Here is a 21,166-nt window from a genome sequence, read left to right as displayed (position 1 = left end):
TTAAAAGCTAATTTGTGTCGAATTTCTTCTTCTTCTTTTTTCTTTTTCCAATTTCTACCTACTTACAAACGGAATATTGATCGATTCAAAGAACCTAGAGGATAGCTTTCTTTAAAATTAAAATCAACTTAATCAACTCCATAATATATAATGGATTATCAGCACTGTACCAAGTTCCAAATTAACACATTTGGACTGATCAACAGGAACATAAATCATTTTTCATTCGCATTTTCCAAATTAACTATGAAAAATATTGTGACATAAATGCAATTACTTAAAAGAAAATGAAACCCTATAAAGTGCTTCCAAGTTCCAACTAGATTACATGTACATATGCTCCTGATGTACTTGCAGACTGCAACTTCGAATTTACTTATGCATCTGTATTCTTTTATCCCTTATAGCACCTCCACTGGCTTGTGAGCCTCATGTGGATGATCAAGATTTAGTCTGCATCAAGAGCAAACGATAATGAAGAGAGAATAATGCTTTTGCATAACTATATATATACAGTTAAAAATATAAATTTACTATTGGTATTGGATGCGACATTCAATTCTAAACTTTTGAATTTAAAAAAAACTAGCCTCTTCACATGTGCTTCCGTGCTTGCGAGAGGCTTTTTTTTTTAAAATTAAAAATTTATTTTAGAATTAAAAAAGATAATGGGTAGTTGTTTTCCATAAGAATAAGATCCATTATCCGATTTTTCTTTTAATTTTAATTTTTTTAAATATGAAAAAGTGTGAATTTACCATATTATCCTCATTTAATTAATAATTTCAATTCTTAATGTTTGCATTAACCAAGGGCATTTTCTGGTATTTTGAATGTTTCACCATTCTCTGCCTTTTGTTTTATGAGTGCTGCTATTTCCACCCACCCACCTTATTTTCCACCCACCATATAAATTTGAAAAAACATAATCCTATTTTCCACCCACCATTATTCCTAAAATACCCTTTGTGGTGCATACCACCATTATTTTTGTAAATCATCCATAATCAATGTATGAATTTAAATATATAACACGAGTTTGGGAGTTGTCTGTGTAGATAGAAACTGAGGAATTGAAACTAACTTCAAATTTGGGAAGAGTTGAAAACCATAAACATTGCATCACAAATCCAATGGCGGGTAACAAATTTGTTTCCTTGTATTTCAGTTTCTTTGTACTTTAGTTTTACTTTTTTTGTTGTTGGTGGTTTTCCTTTCTAGAAGTTTAGCATTGTACAATATGTTTATCCTCTTCGTTAATGAAAGCCCACTTTGATCAAAACAAAAATTCCAACAGCGAGTAACAAGAACTTGCACAGAGAGAGAGAGAGAGAGAGAGAGAGATAGAGAGAGAGGCTGAGGTCGGGTCAGTAAGGAGAGGGTTAGGGTTGGGGTGGGGGGGGGGGGGGGGCGGCGGTGACACTAGGGGGTAGGGTGGGGGTGGGGGTGGGTGGCTGTGAGGAGATGGTACGGTGCTAGGGTTTGGAGAGGGCTGTTAGGGATGAGTGGGTTCATTCGAAGAGAGAGAAAGAAGGAGACGGATTAGGGAAGAAGGTGAGTTCTGGGGATGATTTTTTATTTTTATGAAAAGCTGGAGATGAATTTTTAATTTTAAAGCTTTTCCCTTTGTTAAAGTTTTTTTTTTAAATATTTGGTGGGAAAATAGGACAAAGGGGCGAAAATAGCAGCACTTTTGCTTTATATATATGGATAAAGAATTGTATTAATTGTAATAACGTGGAAGTACAACCTCAATTTGTAAACCTATATATAGTCTTCTCTTTTTCTCTTCGTATTTGTGCGTTCAAAACCGAAACCTAAGCTAGCTGGTGTAGTGAAGGAGGTACTAGAAGCCACAACTTGGGCGACAACAACAGTGATGTCGTCGATCTTGCCTCCCGCGTGCTCCACCCCCGCCTTCTCAGCCTCTATCTGAAAAGGGCTAACGCTGTACTTGTCCAACGAGTTAAACAGCGCCAGGTTGGCTATGGCGGAAGCCAACTCCTCACAATCCCGACCGCTTCCTCTATACGCCACAAGAACATCCTCAATCTCACTCGGAAACATGTTGTCCAACAACCCATCTGTCCCAAGCACTATGATGTCCCCCGGGACTGCCTCCATCACCAACTCCAGGGCCGCCTTGGGACGGTCGTAGCCGACGTAGTTCCCCAACTGGTACGGACAGTTAAACATGCGTTGCTGAGGTGGAGACTTGTACAAGCATCTGCTGTCCCTGAACACCATGAAGCCGCTGTCCCCGACATTCACGGCGTGCAGTGCCCCACGCTCTTTGTTGAGGCTGAGGATGCAAGCTGTGGACGAGCCTTGTACTCCGGCGTTGTTCGCGTATGCTTGGTTCAACACTTTTCTTGGATCGACAGCGGCGGCTGCCTCTCGGGTCATGTCCATGGCCGTTTGGTTGGCGTTGTTCATGAGTCCCCTTGCGTACATGCCTGCATCGACGCCTATCTTGGACCAGCCGCCGACGCCGTCTGCCACGCCGATGGTCTGGCAGTCGTGGCAGATGAAGTGGGCGTCTTCGCCGAGGGGCTTGTCTGGGTTGTCTTTGGGAAGATAGCAAGACCCACAAATCAGCTTCATCTTCCCGTTATGAATCTTCCTCCTCCTATTTTCTACTAGTAATTCTTGAATTTGATCAGACTTATTCACCTTCCTTTTTCGTCTCAATTCCTCATGTTCTGTAGATAATTGTTGATATTGAGAACCATGGCCATAGCCATAACAAGTATTTGTGTTATTGTAGTTGGCGATCATCATCTTTCCTAAAACACAGCGATAGTAGTGAAGAGAGCAAGAGAGTGATGAGAATGAAGACGGCGAGTGATGAGATGAGGGTAAGAGACCAAATGAGTATTTATAGGCTCTCATTCATTCCCACTGGGATGCGGAATCCTATTTTTAATGGGTTTTAATTCGCCGGACAGGTGTAGAAATTTCAGGTTGGTTTTTCTGTAACATGTGGGATTCATGTAGCAATAATTTATGTCATTTTAATTCGCCGGACAGGTGTAAAAAATATTTTCTGTCATTTTATCCTAAAAAGGATATAAGATATGTTAGAATAAAACTTTCTTTAGAAAACTTTTTTCCCATTTTAAATGTACAAATCATTCGCTATGTGAATTTCGTAAACTAATTTAGCAACTAAACATTATAAAAAAAACATATTATTCTAAGTGTAGCATTAACGTTAACTGGAAAATAAGAGTCGCATTAATGTTGCTAAAGTCATATTTATATGTCCTTTGTATCTCAAGTAAATGTAAATGTTGTAAATATGGTTTTTGCTTCAATGGAGATGTAAATTTAATTTTGGGAAATTCATTATTATACCTAATATAAGGGCTCAAATAAAAAATCATTACATGAAATGAACTTTAAAAACACACCCAAAGTCCATTTACAACATAATAAAGGGGCTTTGAACTTCCTATAAATTACAAAACTACCATCAATTTCTTAAAACAAGCCTAACCCCAAAACCTCATAAAAGAAAACCCAAAACACTCAATAGGGTATCAACGTAATTTAATAATCAAAATTAAATTCAATTGGACCAACTATCACTTTTTAGGTTTTTGTTTTTGTTTGTTTATAAAATTAAATGGTGTAGGGTTTATCCACTAGTGCTAAGAATGGGTATATAACTAAGTTTCTTATTTTTTGTTAATTTTTGTGTGTTAATTTTCTAAGAATGGGTATATAACTAAAAATAAAAACGCATGCATGCGCTTATATCTACATATCCAAAGACCCAATAGTTACATTATCAATAATTAAACAACTCTCTTTAAAATATCACATCAATAAAACGTTCTAATTCTGAAACACTATAAATATGAACAGCTTATGTAACAAAGAGTGTGATCATCTAAGTCATGCTTTTATAGCCCGAAATAATAAACTTATTAAAAGCAACAGTTTTCATAATATATATGAAAAAAAAAATAAGTTGAACTTGCAACGGCAGCGGTTTTAATTGTGTTAGAATAACATCGAACTTATAATTAATGATTGTTTGTACTGTATCAAAAAAGAATTTTTTTTTTCTGCAAAAGTGTTTTTTTTTATTTAAATAGTTTGATTTGTGTGAAATATTGGAGTAAACTAAATACAATATGATAAAATTAACCATTACAACAAAGGCTATACTTATGATGATGATATGGAAGTAATGGGGTGTTATAAGAGATTGGTTTGGTGGTTTTGCAGTAAATCTAGGGAATGGTGAAATTTTGGAAGATGAACTTTGGGGTCTTTTCTTTGGTCTCAAGTTAGCTGTGGATAAAGGAATTTGCAGCCTCTTAGTACAGATGGATTCTGATGTTGCTGTTACTCTCTTGCGGAATTCTAACGTGATTGCATCCTCTTGCTGGTTTAATTTTTTGTTGCTTGGAAATGATGCAGGAGATTGGAAGCTGTGTGGTGGCCCACATTTGTCGTGAAAAGAATGACATGGTTGATCTTGCGAATTGGAGTTTTAATTTGGATCTAAGTATGTGTATTTTTGAAATTACTCCATCTTGGGTTGGTACTGGACTTCTTGACAATGTAATTGGAGTTGCTAAGCCTCGTCTAGTTAGTGTTGCTTATTGGTCCCTTGTTCTAGAGTTTTTCCCCTATTCCATTTGTATATATAAAAAAAGAAGTCATTTTTATATCTTCCATTAGAAATTAAAGGGTGCTCTTCTGTTTTTAATTTTTTTACTTATATATTTAGCATTTTAATAGCTTAAATTTTCTTTTTCTTAAAGCTATAAAATTTCCTTTACTATTATCAGAAAATTGAATGAAATTCGAAAAAAAATTAAAGCCAATTCCCCATATTCGCTATTTTATATATTTTAGGTCTTTAATTAACCCAAAAAAAGAAGTTCGAAGGGATAAGTTGACATTAGCGTGGTAATTTAACGGGAAAAATAGTAGTGTACACAAATTTTTTGACAAAAAGTTTTTCTTTTAAAAGCAATATTATATTATTATAAATTTTCTGATATATTAAGTTTTACACATGTGGCAACAACCTAACTAACACTTCATTGAACGAGTGTTCCCACTCGTGCAACGTTGAAAGACTTAGATTCTCTAAAAGAGTTGTTGAAGAATATGAAGCAAAGTAGATACGAGATTAAGATTTGAGGTTTATGTGAGGCAAATTGAGTTTTAAGTAAGCAAAGTAAGACTAGATTAAGATTTGAGGGACATATCAATAATGAAGCCTAATAATAACAATAGTCGTAACTTAAATATATAAGATCAATAAGAAAAAATATGAGTGAGTAGGGTTACATATTATATAAAAAATTATATAATAAAAAAGGCATCTTAATTACAAGAGAAATTTCCAAGATATATTACACTCACTCAAGTCAAGTAAAATTTGTTCATCAAATAATGCTTTAATGTTTCTTTCTTCTTCTTTTTTAATCGGAGCCATTTCTCAACCGTATTAATTTATAATTACTAACAAATAACATACTAACAAGTTACTAGCTACGAACACTTCACTATTCTAAGAGAATTTGCTACTATACCACTTGGGCTTTTAAAGGTTCTGTGTAATTATCACATGAACAAAAAAAACATTACAATAGAGCAAATATTTAGGGCCCGTTTGGTAACAATTTCAATACTAATTTTTAGTTTTCGTTTTTGTGCTAGAGTATAGAGGAAAAATGAGAGTGAGAATTGGGGTGAGGATGAGATTGAGAGAGAGGATGAGAGGGGAGGATGCAGCGGCGGACCCAGGAATTTTTCAGCGGAGGTGCAATTCTTAAAAGCTAAAAGCTATACAAAAAATATAAAAAAACAGACAACTAATTTAAACAATACTAATGTTTAAATTCCATGAGCAAGATACAAAAAGTTAACAAGAAAATCTACTGCTGTTGCTGTGGCTGGGATGACTTCTCTTTTCCCTTTTATTGTTTTTTCTATTTTTATTTATTTAAAGGAAGCCATGACAACAATTGGAACAAAATCAATTCAATCCTCAAGGTCTTCATTTTGTTGGAGGAGTTTTCGAGTTCAAATCCCATAATAAACAAGGCAAGACCTGTTTTTTGTTTGTTCTAGAAAAAATCTCCTCGTTCAAACCACAAAATCAAATCCTATCCATCTATGTAGAACCCCCGCCTCTCCCCACACCCTCGAAAAAAAAGGAAGAAAAAAAAAGATAAGAAAAACTTTTTGGTAGATTGAAATCAAAGCCACTTCCCTGAAGTCAAAGTATGGGATATGACAAATCAACTCGATGAATCATCTCTTTTCGAAGAAGTGGTTCCACCAGAAGCTCTTTGCAGCCTTGTGGAGGACAAATCACAGCAGCGCTTCACTTGCGCATTTCATCGAACAGCTTCCGTGCATGAGCAGAGGTGCAACTTCAGCAGCTTCTATGGAGTTTTCCGGCGACCGGAGGTGCAGGTGCACCTCCTTGCGCCTGCACAGGTCCGCCACTGGGAGGATGGGAGGGAGGAGTAAGAAAAGTGACAACAAAAACTTGAAAGTGAAAACAATTTGAAATAGATTTCAGTTTTTAGTTTTTCTTTTTACTTTTGTTACTCATCACTACCATCCTCCTCTCCCATCTTCTTTCTCAATCTCATCTCCGCTCTCATTCTCACTCACATTCTCTCTTTTTCTCCCTCTATACTCTAATGAAAAATGAAAACTAAAAACTAAAATTGAAATGGTTATTAAATAGGCCCTTACTATATAGCAATATCGTACTTGTTATACGGCCCTCCTGGCACAGGCAAGTCCAGCTTGATTGCAGCCATCGCAAAGCACCTTAACTATGACAACTAGCAGATGTTGGTTCCAATTCTGATTTGAAGAGAAGGTTGTTTGCCATGCCTGACCAATCTATACTTGTAATCGAAGATATCTATTGCACAATCATGCTGCAAAATCGGAAACGGAGAATGAAGAATGGAGTACCAGGAAAAATCAGGTCAGTTTACTTTTAGAGCATGATTAGTTTTGTATAAAATCAAGGTTCCTAGCTCCCTATCACTTTATGTTGCTATAATGTGAACTTGGACTTAATCAGGTTGGTTCTTGCATGAATGTGTGTGGTTCATATTCTTAGTCTGACAAGATCCCTTGTAGAGATACGTATGATAGGTGACACTCTCTGGGCTCCTTAACCTTATTGATGGTCTTTGGTCATGTTGTACTGATGAACGCATAATAATTTTCACAACAAATCATAAAGAGAAGCTAGATCCTGCGCTGGTGAGACCTGGGCGCATGGACATGCACATCCACATGTCATATCGCACCATTTATGCATTCAAGCAGCTAGTATTCAATTACCATGGCCTCTGCCATCACCAACTCTTTGAGCAGATCGAAGGACTTATAAAGGAGGTTAAAGTCACCCCAGCAGAAGTTGCAAGAGAGTTGATGAAGAGCAGAGATGCTCAAACTTCACTCCAAGGCCTCATCAATTTCCTCCTGGAGAAGCAAACTCAACAAGATTATGAGCCTAAAACTAACACCATATGTACAAAAGAAGGGCACCCACAAGAAGGAGGAGGAGGAGGAGGAGAGCAAGAGTTAAGAGCAGTTCCAGCAGAAGGGGTTGGGGGGGGGGGGGTCGGGCGCCTGGAGGCGGGCTGGGCCAAAAAGCTGTTTCCAGCAACAAAATGAAGCCCGGGCAGGAGGCGGGACCCAGCGACCTAGGCTGGCCTGAGGGCAAGTCGAGCCCCAGTTCCAAAATGAGGGCAGGCTGACATCAGCGACGACGTTAGCAAGCGGAGCTTAAATTTTGCACGCGCCAACGGTAAAAAAATTTGAACTCCGCGCACTGACGTCAGCCCTACACTGCGCCAACGGCTTTGGGCCATGTGTCGTCATCTGGGCGCTCCGATCGTGATTTTCTCTCCAATCCAATGGCAGTCAATATTTTTGCAATAAAAATTTGAAAAAAAAAATTCTGAAATTTTTTTAAAAAAATACCAAAAAATACTAGAATTTTTTTCTATAAATATCTACCAATACTCTTCACTTTCAACACCAAATCCTCATACATTTTCTTCTACTTCTACTATTATTCACTTTTTACTCAACATTTTATTCACTTTCAAGTTTTATTTTTCCATATCATCTTTATGGCTTCTTCTATCGACGATGTTGGGGCATAGAGCACCATGAAAGATGTTTTGTTGTGTGAGTGTTGGGTCCAAATTTCTCATTGTCCTGTTGTTGTGTAGATTGTTGGAAAAAATGGCTCACCTAAAGGATACAAAGGTTTTGGCGCTCAAAGGGAGTATTTGAAACTGCCTAAAAGCGACCGGTCGCTGGGAAGTTGCGACCGGTCGTTTTCTGGCAGATTCGAGGTCTGGAGCTAAACCAAGGAGCGACCGGTCGCTAGTTCTTTGCGACCGGTCGCAGGAACACGAGCGACCGGTCGCTTGACATTTGCGACCGGTCGCTTAGAAGCAGATTCAAAGTCTGGAGGGAAAACTTCTGGCGACCGGTCGCCCATTCCTGACGACCGGTCGCTCCAGTCGTGCTGTGACGTTTCCTTACGTGTTTTCAACTGTGTTTTCGATGGCTATCACTTTCCACATGATTTCAGAAGCTTTGTGGGTCACTTCTGAGTTAATTGAATGTTGACTACGTGCTGGATAAGTTGGGAGAGCACTCATAGCTAGTTGGTTATCTTATTTCAAAGATATCACTCTCCATTTTCTGGTGTAAGTGGGAGGTGGCTGAGTTGGATTCTATTTACCTACTTGATCTGACATTTAGTCTAAGTGGTGACTAAAGGGAAGAACGTGGAGGACAAGCTGATATCTTATCTCTTGTCTATTGGCTTGTGTAGGAAATGGGGTGAAGTAAGATAACACAAGAGGAGAAAACAAGTTGGATAATTAGGAAGTGGCTGGAGCAGAAGTTGTAGTTTTCTGTGAGAGTTTCAGAAAAGCCAAGGGTGTGAGCAAGAGAGTTCTCTAAGTGTATCAAGGTGTTGAGCAAGGGTGTGAGAGAAACAGATTGTGAGGGTAGTGTTCTAAGGGGGTTTCCTTTGTAAACCAAAGTTGTAACATATCTTCATTAGTGAAATTTCTCAAGGTGATCACCAAAGAGGATGTAGGCAATTTGCTGAACCTCTATAAACACTTGTGTCATTTGTGCTTGGTTAATTTCTGTGTGTGTGTGTGTAAGACTCATCCATCATTGAGTTCTTTGTCTAAAGTCCATCAACAACAAGATCTTAAAAGGGCAGTGAGTTAGTCTTTAATTCACAACATAGATACAGCTGCACCAAAATGGATTCAGTTGCATCCTCAACTTGTGATACTCGCAAGTGCACGAGCCGTTCGGTAGTATAGCGTATGTAAGTGCGAGGTCGATCCCACGAGGATTGGTGATTGAATGATTCAATTTAGTTTTCCTACACAAAATAGAAATGAAAACAAAAGAACATAAAACAAGGAAGGAAGAAAATAAGTAACTCAAGCAAATAAGTTCCCAAGTTCAATTTAGATTAATGGATTGATTCTAGCTAAAGTATGATTAAGCCATGGTGTGTGGTCATAACCTTGTGTTCCTAATTCCCTAATTTGATCATTTGTTGTCTAACCTAAAATTAAGCATTAGGAACCCATTAAGCATAGAAGAACAATTTAAACAACCAAGCATGTATCTAATCCCTGTTGTCGAATGTCCATACATACTCTTCCTATTCATAGTTCAATTCGAATTAAAGCATGGTGTATACTCTTAATTCAAACCAAGATAGCTAACATGCAAGCCCTAATGGTGATCAATCATTCAAACTAGCATATTAACTTATAAGCATAATGAATAAGAACAAAAACCATAATTGAAACTTGGAAACTAATTAAACTTGAATACTTAAGAAAGAATGTACATTACAAGAAAAATAAATTATAACTAAGAAAACATTAAAGAAAGCTAGAATTGAGAACTAGAAAGCAAAACTAAGAGAATTTGAGGGAGAGAAGGGAAGGGAGCTCTAGAGAAGTGTTTGAGAGCTCCCCCCCTTGGGGTGTGTTTACAAGCTTAGAGAACATCCCTATTTATAGGCCTAGGGGAAGTGAAAATCTGAATTCAATATGGCTAATGCATACAACACTTGTATTATAAAATCTTGAATTGGTTGATGCACTTGTATTAGAAAATTTGAATTGGTTGATGCACTTGTATTAGAAAATCAGAATTGGTTGATGCACTTCACCAATAAATCCCACCAGCAGCCCTAGCTCATCTTCATGTCACCATGACCAAGCTTCCAACCAGAAACAATAGCTCATCCTGAGGTCAGCATGACCAGAAACTTCAAGGGCTTACAAATTGGGCTTCTCTTAAGCAAATGACGACTTTAAGCACTCCAAATTGAAGTTCAGAATGTGTCTGATCCAACCACACAAGTATTGGCCCAATCCAAGCTCGGATGAAGAAGTTAAGACCAAAACAAATTGCTAACTCGTTTTTGCTCGCTGACAAAATCCATCCTGAGCATGGATCTGTGTTTGCTAGGTGACAGACTCCATATTTATCCAATGGGGCTGAAGTTTGGATATGTTATAGTATACACCCATTGGAACAACTTTCATGAAGAATGCTGCCTCATCCGAGCTGTGTAGGTTGCTGAAACAAAGCTTGCAATATGACCTACGGAACTGGACTGGCAGGGGGCTGTAGCCAAAATGAGTTTGTCTTTAAGCACTTCTTCCCTTTATCCAAATCAGGCTTTAACATGCATGGATTACATCATTTCATATCCAAAGCCATCATTGTTACCTAAAGCTGAAAGATAAACACAAAAAGGATTAAAAGCACAAGTTTAACTCAAAAACATAACCAAATCATAAGCTAGAAGGGTACAAAATGATATACAATTATGAACCGATCACCTGTCTCGGGCAATGAGATAAAATTCTCGCATATGTGGAAAAAAATTCATTCCGAATTTTGTGGAAGATTGAGTTCGAATCGTACGGAAATGGCATTGTCTAGTAGGTGGAAAATTCTCAATAAAGAGTTTGGGAAATGGAGAGATGCCTTGAAAAAAGCGACGGACAACCGTAGAAGCAGGGAAAATCTTACCGATGAGGTAAATTATTTATAATTTTTGTTTTATTAATTTTAATGTCCTAACATTTTTTTATAAATGTTTCTTGCATTGTCAATATTTTGAAATGTATCTGAAATTTGAATTTTGAAATTTATCTGAAATTTGAAACCGAAAATCTTATCCGAAAATTTTATCCGATTATGAGATATGAATAGTATTGACACGTAGGAACCCAAAAATCTTATCCGAAAATATTGTCCAAATTAATTATTTAAGTAAACAAATTTTTGAAAAAAAAAACAAAAAAAAATGAATAATATTTGCCCTTTGCCAGGGCAACTCATGAATAGTGGCTGCCCTAGCCCCCCCCACCCCTGGGGCAACTGCTGGAACTGCTCTAATGTAATGTTTGATGGGCAACAAAGAGACTGCCAAGTTTGTTTGTTAGGTAATACATCGTCGTCGATCTGATTGAGCTCTTCCTTTGTGTGATTTTATTTTTGTATTTGTATCAAATAATATAATTTTTGTTTGCATTAAATTAAATTTGGTCTTAAAACTTAGGCTATTTTATTATTTTCATTTGGTATTGTGTCGTTTCATTGGGTTTTCTTTTCATTGATAAACCGCATAAAAACACAAACCTCATTGTTGAAATAGAAAATTGGATCAAAACCCAAAACTGGTAGGGTTTATTAGGAATAATCCATGTATTTTTAATTTTTTGGCAAGTAATGATAGGCAAACTAGTCCAAATTACTAATACATGGCAAAGTGATAACAAATCTAATTGGAAATTGATGAATTAATAACTTAAAAACAAACCAAATTGAATAGACATGGAGCAGTTTGAAAGTAATTGGACCACAATATGGTCACTTCTCAGTTTGAAAGTAATCGGGAAATCATCGGTTGGAAATGAATACTGAAACAGTATTTAGCATAGCAATATACTCAATAATGTAATTGTAAAAATTGAGAAGATAGGAACTTAACATGTCTTAATGGTGGAACTATAAGGTACTAAACTGTAATTAACCATATGGAATATATGATGCCTCAACAAGAAGCTTAAAACCTCTCAAAAATCATATGGAACCTCTTTGAAATCTCTTCAGAAATCTCGATCAAATAATGTCTGTAATTTTTGAAAAGAAGTTGTGTGTGCGCGTACTTTTTAGCTTCTTTATTGATATTTTTACACCTAACGTTTAGGGCGTCCATGTGCTTATGTATACATTACATATTCCAAAGATACTAGGATGCCGCATTACCATCACAACATTGAAACTTTTTTTAAAATACAAACAATAGTCTAAAGTAAAAAGGGACGGGAGTTTCTCACATACACACACTATTAAGATGGCATGGGGGTTCGAACCTGAGACTAGTGGTCTGCAAGTCAATGCCCTTTTTTGCTAGGCTAGACCCTGTTTAAACTTAAGTTTTTTTAATTAAGTTATGCGAGTTGGGCGGGCAGTGAGCCCTCCCCCTTGCACCAAGTTCGAATCCCCCTCCCTGTAGATTAAATTATTGCTTCTAACAACAACAAAAAAGTTGTTTTGATGCAAAGAACCCACTAATGTAGTGGTTTGGAGAACCCACTAATGTAGTGGTTTGGAGCAATTGCACCCCTATGAAAGGTCATGAATTCGAGTCCTAATATCCGTGTAGTGTTTGAGTTTAGTATATTATCGCCCCTGTTAATAGGAAATGTCCTCCAAAAGAAGTTGTTTTAATTAATTAAGAGTAGAAAATTAGATATTAACCCAAAAAATCAAGCCTTCTTGGGAAAAACTCATGTTATTATTATTATTTTTATTATTAATTTAGGCCCCTTTTTTGGGTTTATATCAAACTTTCATTAATGAACATGTTGATGAGTCAATTCATTTCTTGTGCTGAATACAACACTAGAAAACCTCATTATAAACCAATGATCATTGGTGGCCTATATTCTTATTAGCCAAAGACAGCATATAAGCTAAATACAACACTAGAAAACCTCATTATAAGCCAGTGATCACTGGTGGCCAGTGGCGGATCCACCATGGGGTCAATGGGGTCAGACGACCCCATGGCAGATCTAGATTTTAGTGGTAGGGACTGATTTTTGCTCTTGGCAACCATGGAAATGACCCCATGGAGAAGAAGAAGCTTCGATGGGCAGCTGGGGTTCTTTCGTTTTTTTTGTAAAAACTGCTGGGCAAAACAACGTCGTTTTGGCCAAGGCAATTTTTTTTAAATGACTTAGCCAAAACTACGTCATTTTGGGCTAGGACTTAAGAAATAAAATAAAATAAAGGGGGCTGCAGCTTCTTAACAGCACAGACCCTAAAATAGACCTCCAGAATCCCATTTCTCCTCAACAACAACCCTAACCCCAATCTCCCCAAGACCTCCACCACCATCTCAATATTTTTTTCATCTTAAAAAATTATTGGGTAGTTTACACTATGACCCCATGAGTGGCAATTCCTGCATCCGCCACTGCTAGTGTCCTATATTCTTATTAGCCAAAGACAACATATGACCAACGAGTGTCATGAATTGGACACAGATCACGTGATTCAGGTAGTTGCATGTTTTACCATTAACTAAATCTGTCATTTTTATTCATGCACATTCTCCCAATGTGAAACAAAAATGATTTTATTTGACATATACAAAATTGGCCACAGATGGAGTGGCCAACTAACTATTGGCCATGGGCTGAATGTGGCAAAGTACATAGTTGAATAGTGCATATAGTATTAGCCACGGTTTTCCGTGACTGATTAGTGAAGCAAAGTGAATAATAGAATACTGACACAAGCCCTATGGGCCACGTCAGTGGCTAATTCTTTTTCAGTTTTAGCCACAGAGTGATTGTGGTTTATATATTACAAGCAACTGATCCACATAGCTGTGGTCATTAAACATCAATGGCCACTGCTAGTTCGTTGTGGCTAGGCAAACTTAGCCCCTTCTTGTAGTAGTGATAGTTTGACTTTTCTCAATGCCCATATTACCCACTATAATTATCTCTAAACCCACACCCAAAAAAAAATTCTCCATTTATTGTGAAATTAATAGCACAATAATAATTTACCACACAACTAAAAAACTTGAATAGCTTTGCACACATGGGCTTAGCAAATTTGACTAGAGCAGATGTGCTCCTCACTATGCACCCAAGTTCAATTCCCCTTCGTGTAATTTAGATTAAACTAAAATAGAATATCACTTGTATAAAATAAAATAAAAAATTTAAAATTTGAATAGCTTTCTGTCACTGTGATCATCCAAGTCATGCTTTTATAGCCTAAAATAATAAACGAGTGACTGGTTTAACCAACAATTTTCATGATAGCGGACAATAAAATATAACTTTCATCGATGGTTGGAATTGATATGTTATTCGAATAACACAGAACTCTTTACAAAACATAGAACTTACTTGTTAAGTTTGTTTGTATTGAGCCAAAAAAGAATTGGTTTTTTTTGTAAAAATATTTTTTGATTAAATAATTTGATTTCTGTGAAATATTGGAGTAAACTTAATATAATATGATTAAAAAATTCGAGCACAAAGACCGATGACATCACCATTATTGTAAGATTTAACGTTACTTTGAATTTCAGCGAGCAGTAGACCAATTGGCACAGACCGATCGACGTGCAGCACTCAAATGATATTCTTCAACATAGCCGCTTGATGAAACATCAAATATGGAATGAACTGCGAGCTCTGTTAATCCCATTAATGGCAATGACACATCCTTATGTTGCTTGCCGTCCCATCACACAGACTTGGAAGGAATGAGTTAAGGAAAAGAGGATAACTTGGAACTGTGATCGTGGTAAGAGCACCGGAAAGTTAGCTACAGGTATCATTGAACTTTTAGTAGTGGTCTTGTTGCCCTAGTATCTTTTTGGGGTTTGGAATTGGTCTCTTGGAAACAGTGAAGACAAAGACCAGCCAATACAGAGCACACAAAATGCAAAAAACCTGAATCAGAAGACGAACTTCAGTAATTGGTTGTTTGTTTATGAATTTGAATCTGGTTAATTTTCTTACCTTATGTGTAATAACCTTAATGGCATTACTTAATGGTCTTTCTATTGTATTACCAAAACATCGGATTAAATAAAATATCAATGTGTTCTAGTAGGCTCATAGTTTAATATTATTGTACATTACATCTCAAAATCAAAAGTGTTATTGTTCTTCATATCCTTTATTTTCTAATTATCCATTGGAATTTAAACATGTTTCTTAATTAAATCAAACTTGTTTGATTTTTAGGCTCACCTATTTCTCTTTTTCTAGAAATGGAGAAATCTTGAGAAGAAAAAGAATAATTAATAACACATGCTTGCATATGTTTGTGCGTGTTAAGACCTAGGTTAACTAACCATGTTAACAATATTTCATAATCGATGAAGGGTCTTTCTTTCTCACACCGTTGGCGACTTCTCTTGCTGGCCAAAGAGAAAAAACTTTGAACCACCGAGTCCATAGGGGAACCTTTCTTATGCAAAATTTCAACTTAGAAAATTCAAAAACACTATTTTCTGCAAATGTACGAAATTTTGAAGAGGTCAATTCAAAAGTCAATGAAAGATCACCTCTAATGGAACAGTCTTTGTTACAACTTTCTCTTAGAAATCTCTATATCTTCGGGTTGCCAAAATATTCAAAGGCAAACCACTTTCATCTTCATAATTTGCCAAACCCCCATTTTACTTTTTAGTTTGCTCCCCACTCTACACCCGAGTTTGAATCCCCTTCTTTAATTAGATTAAAATAGAATATTGCTTGTATAAAAAAAAATCTGAATAGCTTTCTCTCAGTGTGATCATCCAAGTCATGCTTTTATAGCCTAAAATAATAAACGAGTGACTGTTTAACCAACAATTTTCATGATAGTGGACAATAAAATAGAACTTTCAACGATGGTTGGAATTGATGTGTTAGAATAACATAGAACTTGCTTGTTACGTTTGTTTGCTTGTTTCGTTTGATTTATATGAAATATTGGGGTAAACTTAATATCATAATATTAAAAAATTCTACAAGAACATTTGGCGAGGCTCAAAAAGCTAATATGATCACAAGGGCCGATGACATTACCTTTACATCACTTCGACTTTTAACTTGCTAAAAACGACTTTACAACAATTTGTAAAACGTACGAAATTTCAACTTAGAAAATTCAAAAACACTATTTTCTGCAAAAATGTACGAAATTTTGAAGAGGTCAATTCAAGAGTCAATGAAAGACCACCTCTAATGGAACAGTCTTTGTTACAACTTTCTCTTAGAAATCTCTATATATTCAGGTTGCCAAAATATTCTAAGGCAAACCAATTTCATCTTCATAATTTTCCAAATCCCCATTTTACTTTTTAGTCCAACTCTCCAACAAAACTTTGGCCTTGAAAAATGACTGATACAAAGGCTATTTTGCCTGCGATAGCCACTGTTGCTGCTTCTGCAATGCTTCTTAGAAGTATTGCCAATGACTTCATTCCTAATGAGTTTCGAAACTACTTCTTCTCAAGCCTCCATAACATTTCCCGGCGCTTCTCTTCTCACCTCACCATTGTAATAGATGAGTTTCAAGGGCTATCCTTGAATGAAGTCTTTGAGGCTCGGAGTTGCGATGGATCGAGGGGAAGAGATACATGACGTTTATGAAGATCATGTTCAAGTGATGTGGAAATTTGTTTGCACAAAGGTTGAATCATCAAGGGCTACAAATCCTGGTGATCTTAATGCATCCTTAAGAGCAGAAACAAGATCCTATGAGCTAACTTTCCACAAGAAACACAAGGAGAAGGTATTAAATTCATACCTTCCATACATTTTAGACAGATCAAAGGCGATTAAAGTAGAACGAAAGGTAGTAAAGCTCTGCACAATTGATCAATATGAATGTTATGGGACCCAAGAGGTAAATCTGAATCACCCCATGACCTTTGAGCAGCTTGCCATGGATATGGAGATTAAGAAGGTTTTGTTGGATGATTTGAATAATTTCAAAAATGGAAAGGAATTTTACAGAAGGATCGGAAAAGCTTGGAAACGTGGGTACTTGTTATATGGCCCTCCTGGCACAGGCAAGTCCAGCTTGATTGCAGCCATCGCTAATCACCTTAACTATGACATCTATGAGTTGGAGCTAGCAGATGTTGGTTCCAATTCCGATTTGAAGAGAAGGTTGCTTGCCATGCCTGACCAATCTATACTTGTAATCGAAGATATCGATTGCACAATTAACCTGCAAAACCGGGAAACCGAGAATGAACCACTGAGTACGGGGAAAAATCAGGTCAGTTTACATTTAGGGCATATTACTAGTTTTCCATTAAAACAAGCTTCCTGGCTTCCGAGTTAATCACTTTATGCTGCCATAACATGAGTTTGGACTTAATTATGTCTGATTCTTAGTCTGACAACATAACTTTTGTTTGGTTTCATCAATAGGTGACACTCTCTGGGCTCCTCAACCTCATTGATGGTCTTTGGTCATGTTGTACTGACGAACGCATAATAATTTTCACAACAAATCATAAAGAGAAGCTAGATCCTGCCTTAGTGAGACCTGGACGCATGGACATGCACATAAACATGTCATATTGCACTCTCTCAGCATTCAAGCAGCTGGCATTCAATTACCATGGCCTCTCCCATCACCAACTCTTCAAGCAGATAGAAGGACTTATAGGGGAGGTTAAAGTCACCCCAGCAGAAGTTGCAGGGGATTTGATGAAGAGCAGGATGCTCAAACTTCACTCCAAGGCCTCATCAATTTCTTCCTGGAGAAGAAAAATCAACAAGATATTGTGAGGCTAAAACTAACTACATCTGTACAAAAGAAGAGTGTTCACAAGGAGGAGGAGAGCAGGGGTTAATGTTTGAGCTCTTCCTTTGATTTTTGTACTATTTATTTCAAATCAAATAATAAAATTTTGTTTGCTTTCATTAATTTAACTTTGTTTTTAAAATTTGTATTATTTAATTTTGTTTGAATTGTAATCAATGTGTCTAGGCATATAGCCGATTGAAAAATTGATGTAGGATAAAATATGAGTTTATTCCAATGAAGAAAATTTATAAAAAGAAATAAAGTTCAGAAATAGAAAATTGGGTTTCGAATATGGAAAATTACTTTTTTGAAAGCTAGAGTTTCATACTATTTTAATCTTCTCTTTTGGACCTTCTCCCTTTTCCTTATGACATGTGTCATTTTCCTTACACTTAAAACAATGTCATCAATCATCACACAAGCTAATTTTTATTTTCCAAATTAACCCTTATTATATACTAGCCTCTCTGCATGCGCTTCCGCGCCTGCGAGAGGCTTTTAAAAAAAAAAAATTAGAATTAAAAAAGATAATGAGTAGTTGTGTTCCATAAAAAGATGATCCATTATCTGATTTTTCTTTTAATTTTAAATTTTTTTAAATATGAAAAAGTGTGAATTTACCATATTATCCTCATTTAATTAATAATTTCAATTCTTAAAGTTTGCATTAACCAAGGGCATTTTCTGGTATTTTGAATGTTTCACCATTCTCTGCCTTTTGCTTTATATATATAGATACAACAAGCTAGTATTTTAACAACTTTCTTTCCACCTTAGTAAAAAATTAGGTTTTTATATATAAAAAAACTGTTTGATTTTTGTTTTTCCAAAGAATACATATGTCGCTAATAAAACCTTCAGTCCTTGCATAACTTTCTTTCCACTATATTAAAAAAAAGTACGCTTTTCATTTTTCCAAAGGATACCGACTGTAATAAAAATTGTTGTCCTAGCATAGCATGGACTTCTTTTGTAACTTAGAAAAAAACATTCTCACTGAATAAAAAAAACACACCTTTTTTTCAAAAAAATAAACTTACGATTTTTCTTTTTTATTTATTTTTAATAAGATGGTAAGAAAGTTGTAAAAAAAAAATCAATACATTTAATAAGGATAAAGTTGGAAAACAAAATTTAGCTTGTGTAATGCCTTTATGACAATTTTTTTTAAGTGTATGGAAAGTGACACATGTCATAAGTAAAAGGGAGAAGGTCCAAAGGAGAAGGTTGCTAGCATTCCCCTAAAAACAAAGGCGATGATGCCCACTTCATATGTGCACAAGAGCAGACTATTGGTGTGGCAGATTGCGTTGGTGGTTGGGCAAAGCGTGGTGTGGATGCAAGCCAGAGCACTCATGAGCAACCCAATCAAGTCGGTCAAAAAGCAGGCAAGCTTTTGGAGGTGTTGACCCGAACGAAGCGTATGTAAAGACCAAGTGTAAAGGGTCCCCAACCGCTTGCATTCTTACCCTTAAAGACAAAGGAGTTTTGCATTTTGTGAACGTTGGGGACAGTGGCTTCATGGTGCTTAGAAACTACAAACTCTTGTACATGTCTCCACGTCAACAACGCAGGTTTATGTGGAGCAAGAATTAAGGCCCAATTAACAAGCTACTTTCCTTGAACCCTGAATTTAGGGAGTGGAGGGAATCAAATAATATGATATCCATTGAGCAAGGAGATAAATAAGCGATATGGGACTTGGAGTCCAAGGGTTCAATGCCTATAAAAGGCTAACGAATCCCCCAGCAAAAGAGGAGATTGTTCCGTATTTTACTACCTATGAATGAATGTGAGAGGCTAAGATTTTTGTTACTTGTTCTCACAAAAATGCTATATTCACAAATAGTATAGCCGGGAGGCTATATTAGATTTTTGTACCTTTATTTTTGTGAAGAAATAGTATCGCCGTGCTTATTTTTGTGAAGAAATAGTATCGCCGTGCGGCTATACTCGTTTTTACTAATTTTTTTAAAAATAGTATAGCCGCAAGGCGTTACTGTTTAAACACGCCCCATATATATATATATATATATATATATTCACAAATAGTATAGCCGGGAGGCTATATTAGATTTTTTTTACCTTTTTTTGTTAAGAAATAGTATCGTTGCGGGGCTATACTCGTTTTTACTAATTTTTTTTTAAAATAGTATATCCGCACGGCGATACTCTTTTTATTATTATTATTATTATTATTATTTAAAAAGTAAAGAAAATTGGCTTTATTGTTTTGAAACGTGACACCTAGGCGTATATATAAATAGTATAGCCGCACGGCTATACTATGCTAATCTGGCAAATTTTGCTGGCATAAGCCTGTGCCAACGCCATTTTGCCAGGAGAGGTTTTTTTTTAATTTTGAAAATATAAAATTAGTTTTTTTACTTTAGTTTTTTTTTTTTGGCATCACTGAACACCATGAAGCCGCTGTCCTCGACATTCACTGCGTGGAGGGTCTCCCACACTCTTTGTCAAGGCTGAGGATGCAAGTCATCGACGAGCCTTGTATTCCAAAGTTGTTCACGTAGGCTTCTCGCAGCACCTTTCCTGCATCCACGGCGGCGGCTCTAACGACAGAAATATTAGTAGCCACTTGTTTGGCGTGGTTCATGAGTCCACATGCATACTCGCCGGCGTCGATGCCTTTCCTGGCCCAGCTACCGACGCCGTCCGCCACCCTGATGATATGGGTGTCGTGGGAGACGAAGTGCACCAATTTCATCTTTTCATTACAGAACTTCCTCCTCTTTGGTATTAATTCTGGAAGGTGATTCAACTTCCTTTTTCCCCCCAATTCATAATCTTGATCGGCATTGCCAAAGCCAGAGCCAAGGGCACCGGAATTATTGATTGATGGGATGTTATTATTTTTTAAATTGATCGGGCCATAACCGAAGGCAGGGTTATTGTTGGCGATCATCATCATTGCTTTGCTTCAATTCACGAGAGGGAGAGCGAGATGAGCAAAGAAAGAGTAATGCTTCAATTCAATAGAGCGAGAGGAGCGAACAGAATGACAGTAATGAATGAGACCGAGTGAAGAAAGTGAGAGAGACCTAATCCCTCTATATGTAAGCTCTCATGATTTTCCAAATCAGATAAGAAATCCTGATTTGACCAAAGTTGACCTGTTTTACAGCTGTATAAATTTTTTCATTTTTCAATTTAATTTTCCAAATTGACTATGAAAAATGTTTTCACATAAATACAATTACATAAAAGAAAATGAAACCCTATA

The 21,166-nt window shown here is 36.5% G+C and overlaps 1 protein-coding gene and 3 pseudogenes across 1 annotated transcript; 2 read left to right on the top strand and 2 right to left on the bottom strand.

Moving 5' to 3' along the window:
• Window positions 1-1,764: 1,764 nt before the first annotated feature.
• Window positions 1,765-2,781, bottom strand: LOC110758203 (putative protein phosphatase 2C 55). Its single transcript, XM_021960014.2, has one exon. The coding sequence runs from the start codon at window positions 2,779-2,781 to the stop codon at window positions 1,765-1,767; it is 1,017 nt and encodes a 338-aa protein (XP_021815706.2).
• Window positions 2,782-3,718: 937 nt separating this feature from the next.
• On the top strand, window positions 3,719-7,677 carry LOC148295107 (AAA-ATPase At3g50940-like; annotated as a pseudogene).
• Window positions 7,678-16,499: 8,822 nt separating this feature from the next.
• LOC110758202 (AAA-ATPase At3g50940 pseudogene) lies at window positions 16,500-17,971 on the top strand (annotated as a pseudogene).
• A 2,338-nt stretch (window positions 17,972-20,309) lies between these two features.
• On the bottom strand, window positions 20,310-20,851 carry LOC148295106 (putative protein phosphatase 2C 55; annotated as a pseudogene).
• Between the last annotated feature and the right edge of the window lie 315 nt (window positions 20,852-21,166).

Source organism: Prunus avium, chromosome 4 (genome assembly GCF_965620075.1).
Source record: "Prunus avium chromosome 4, drPruAviu1.hap1.1, whole genome shotgun sequence".
In the NCBI taxonomy this organism is placed as follows: domain Eukaryota; kingdom Viridiplantae; phylum Streptophyta; class Magnoliopsida; order Rosales; family Rosaceae; genus Prunus; species Prunus avium.
This window is presented reverse-complemented; position numbering and strand designations above follow the sequence as displayed.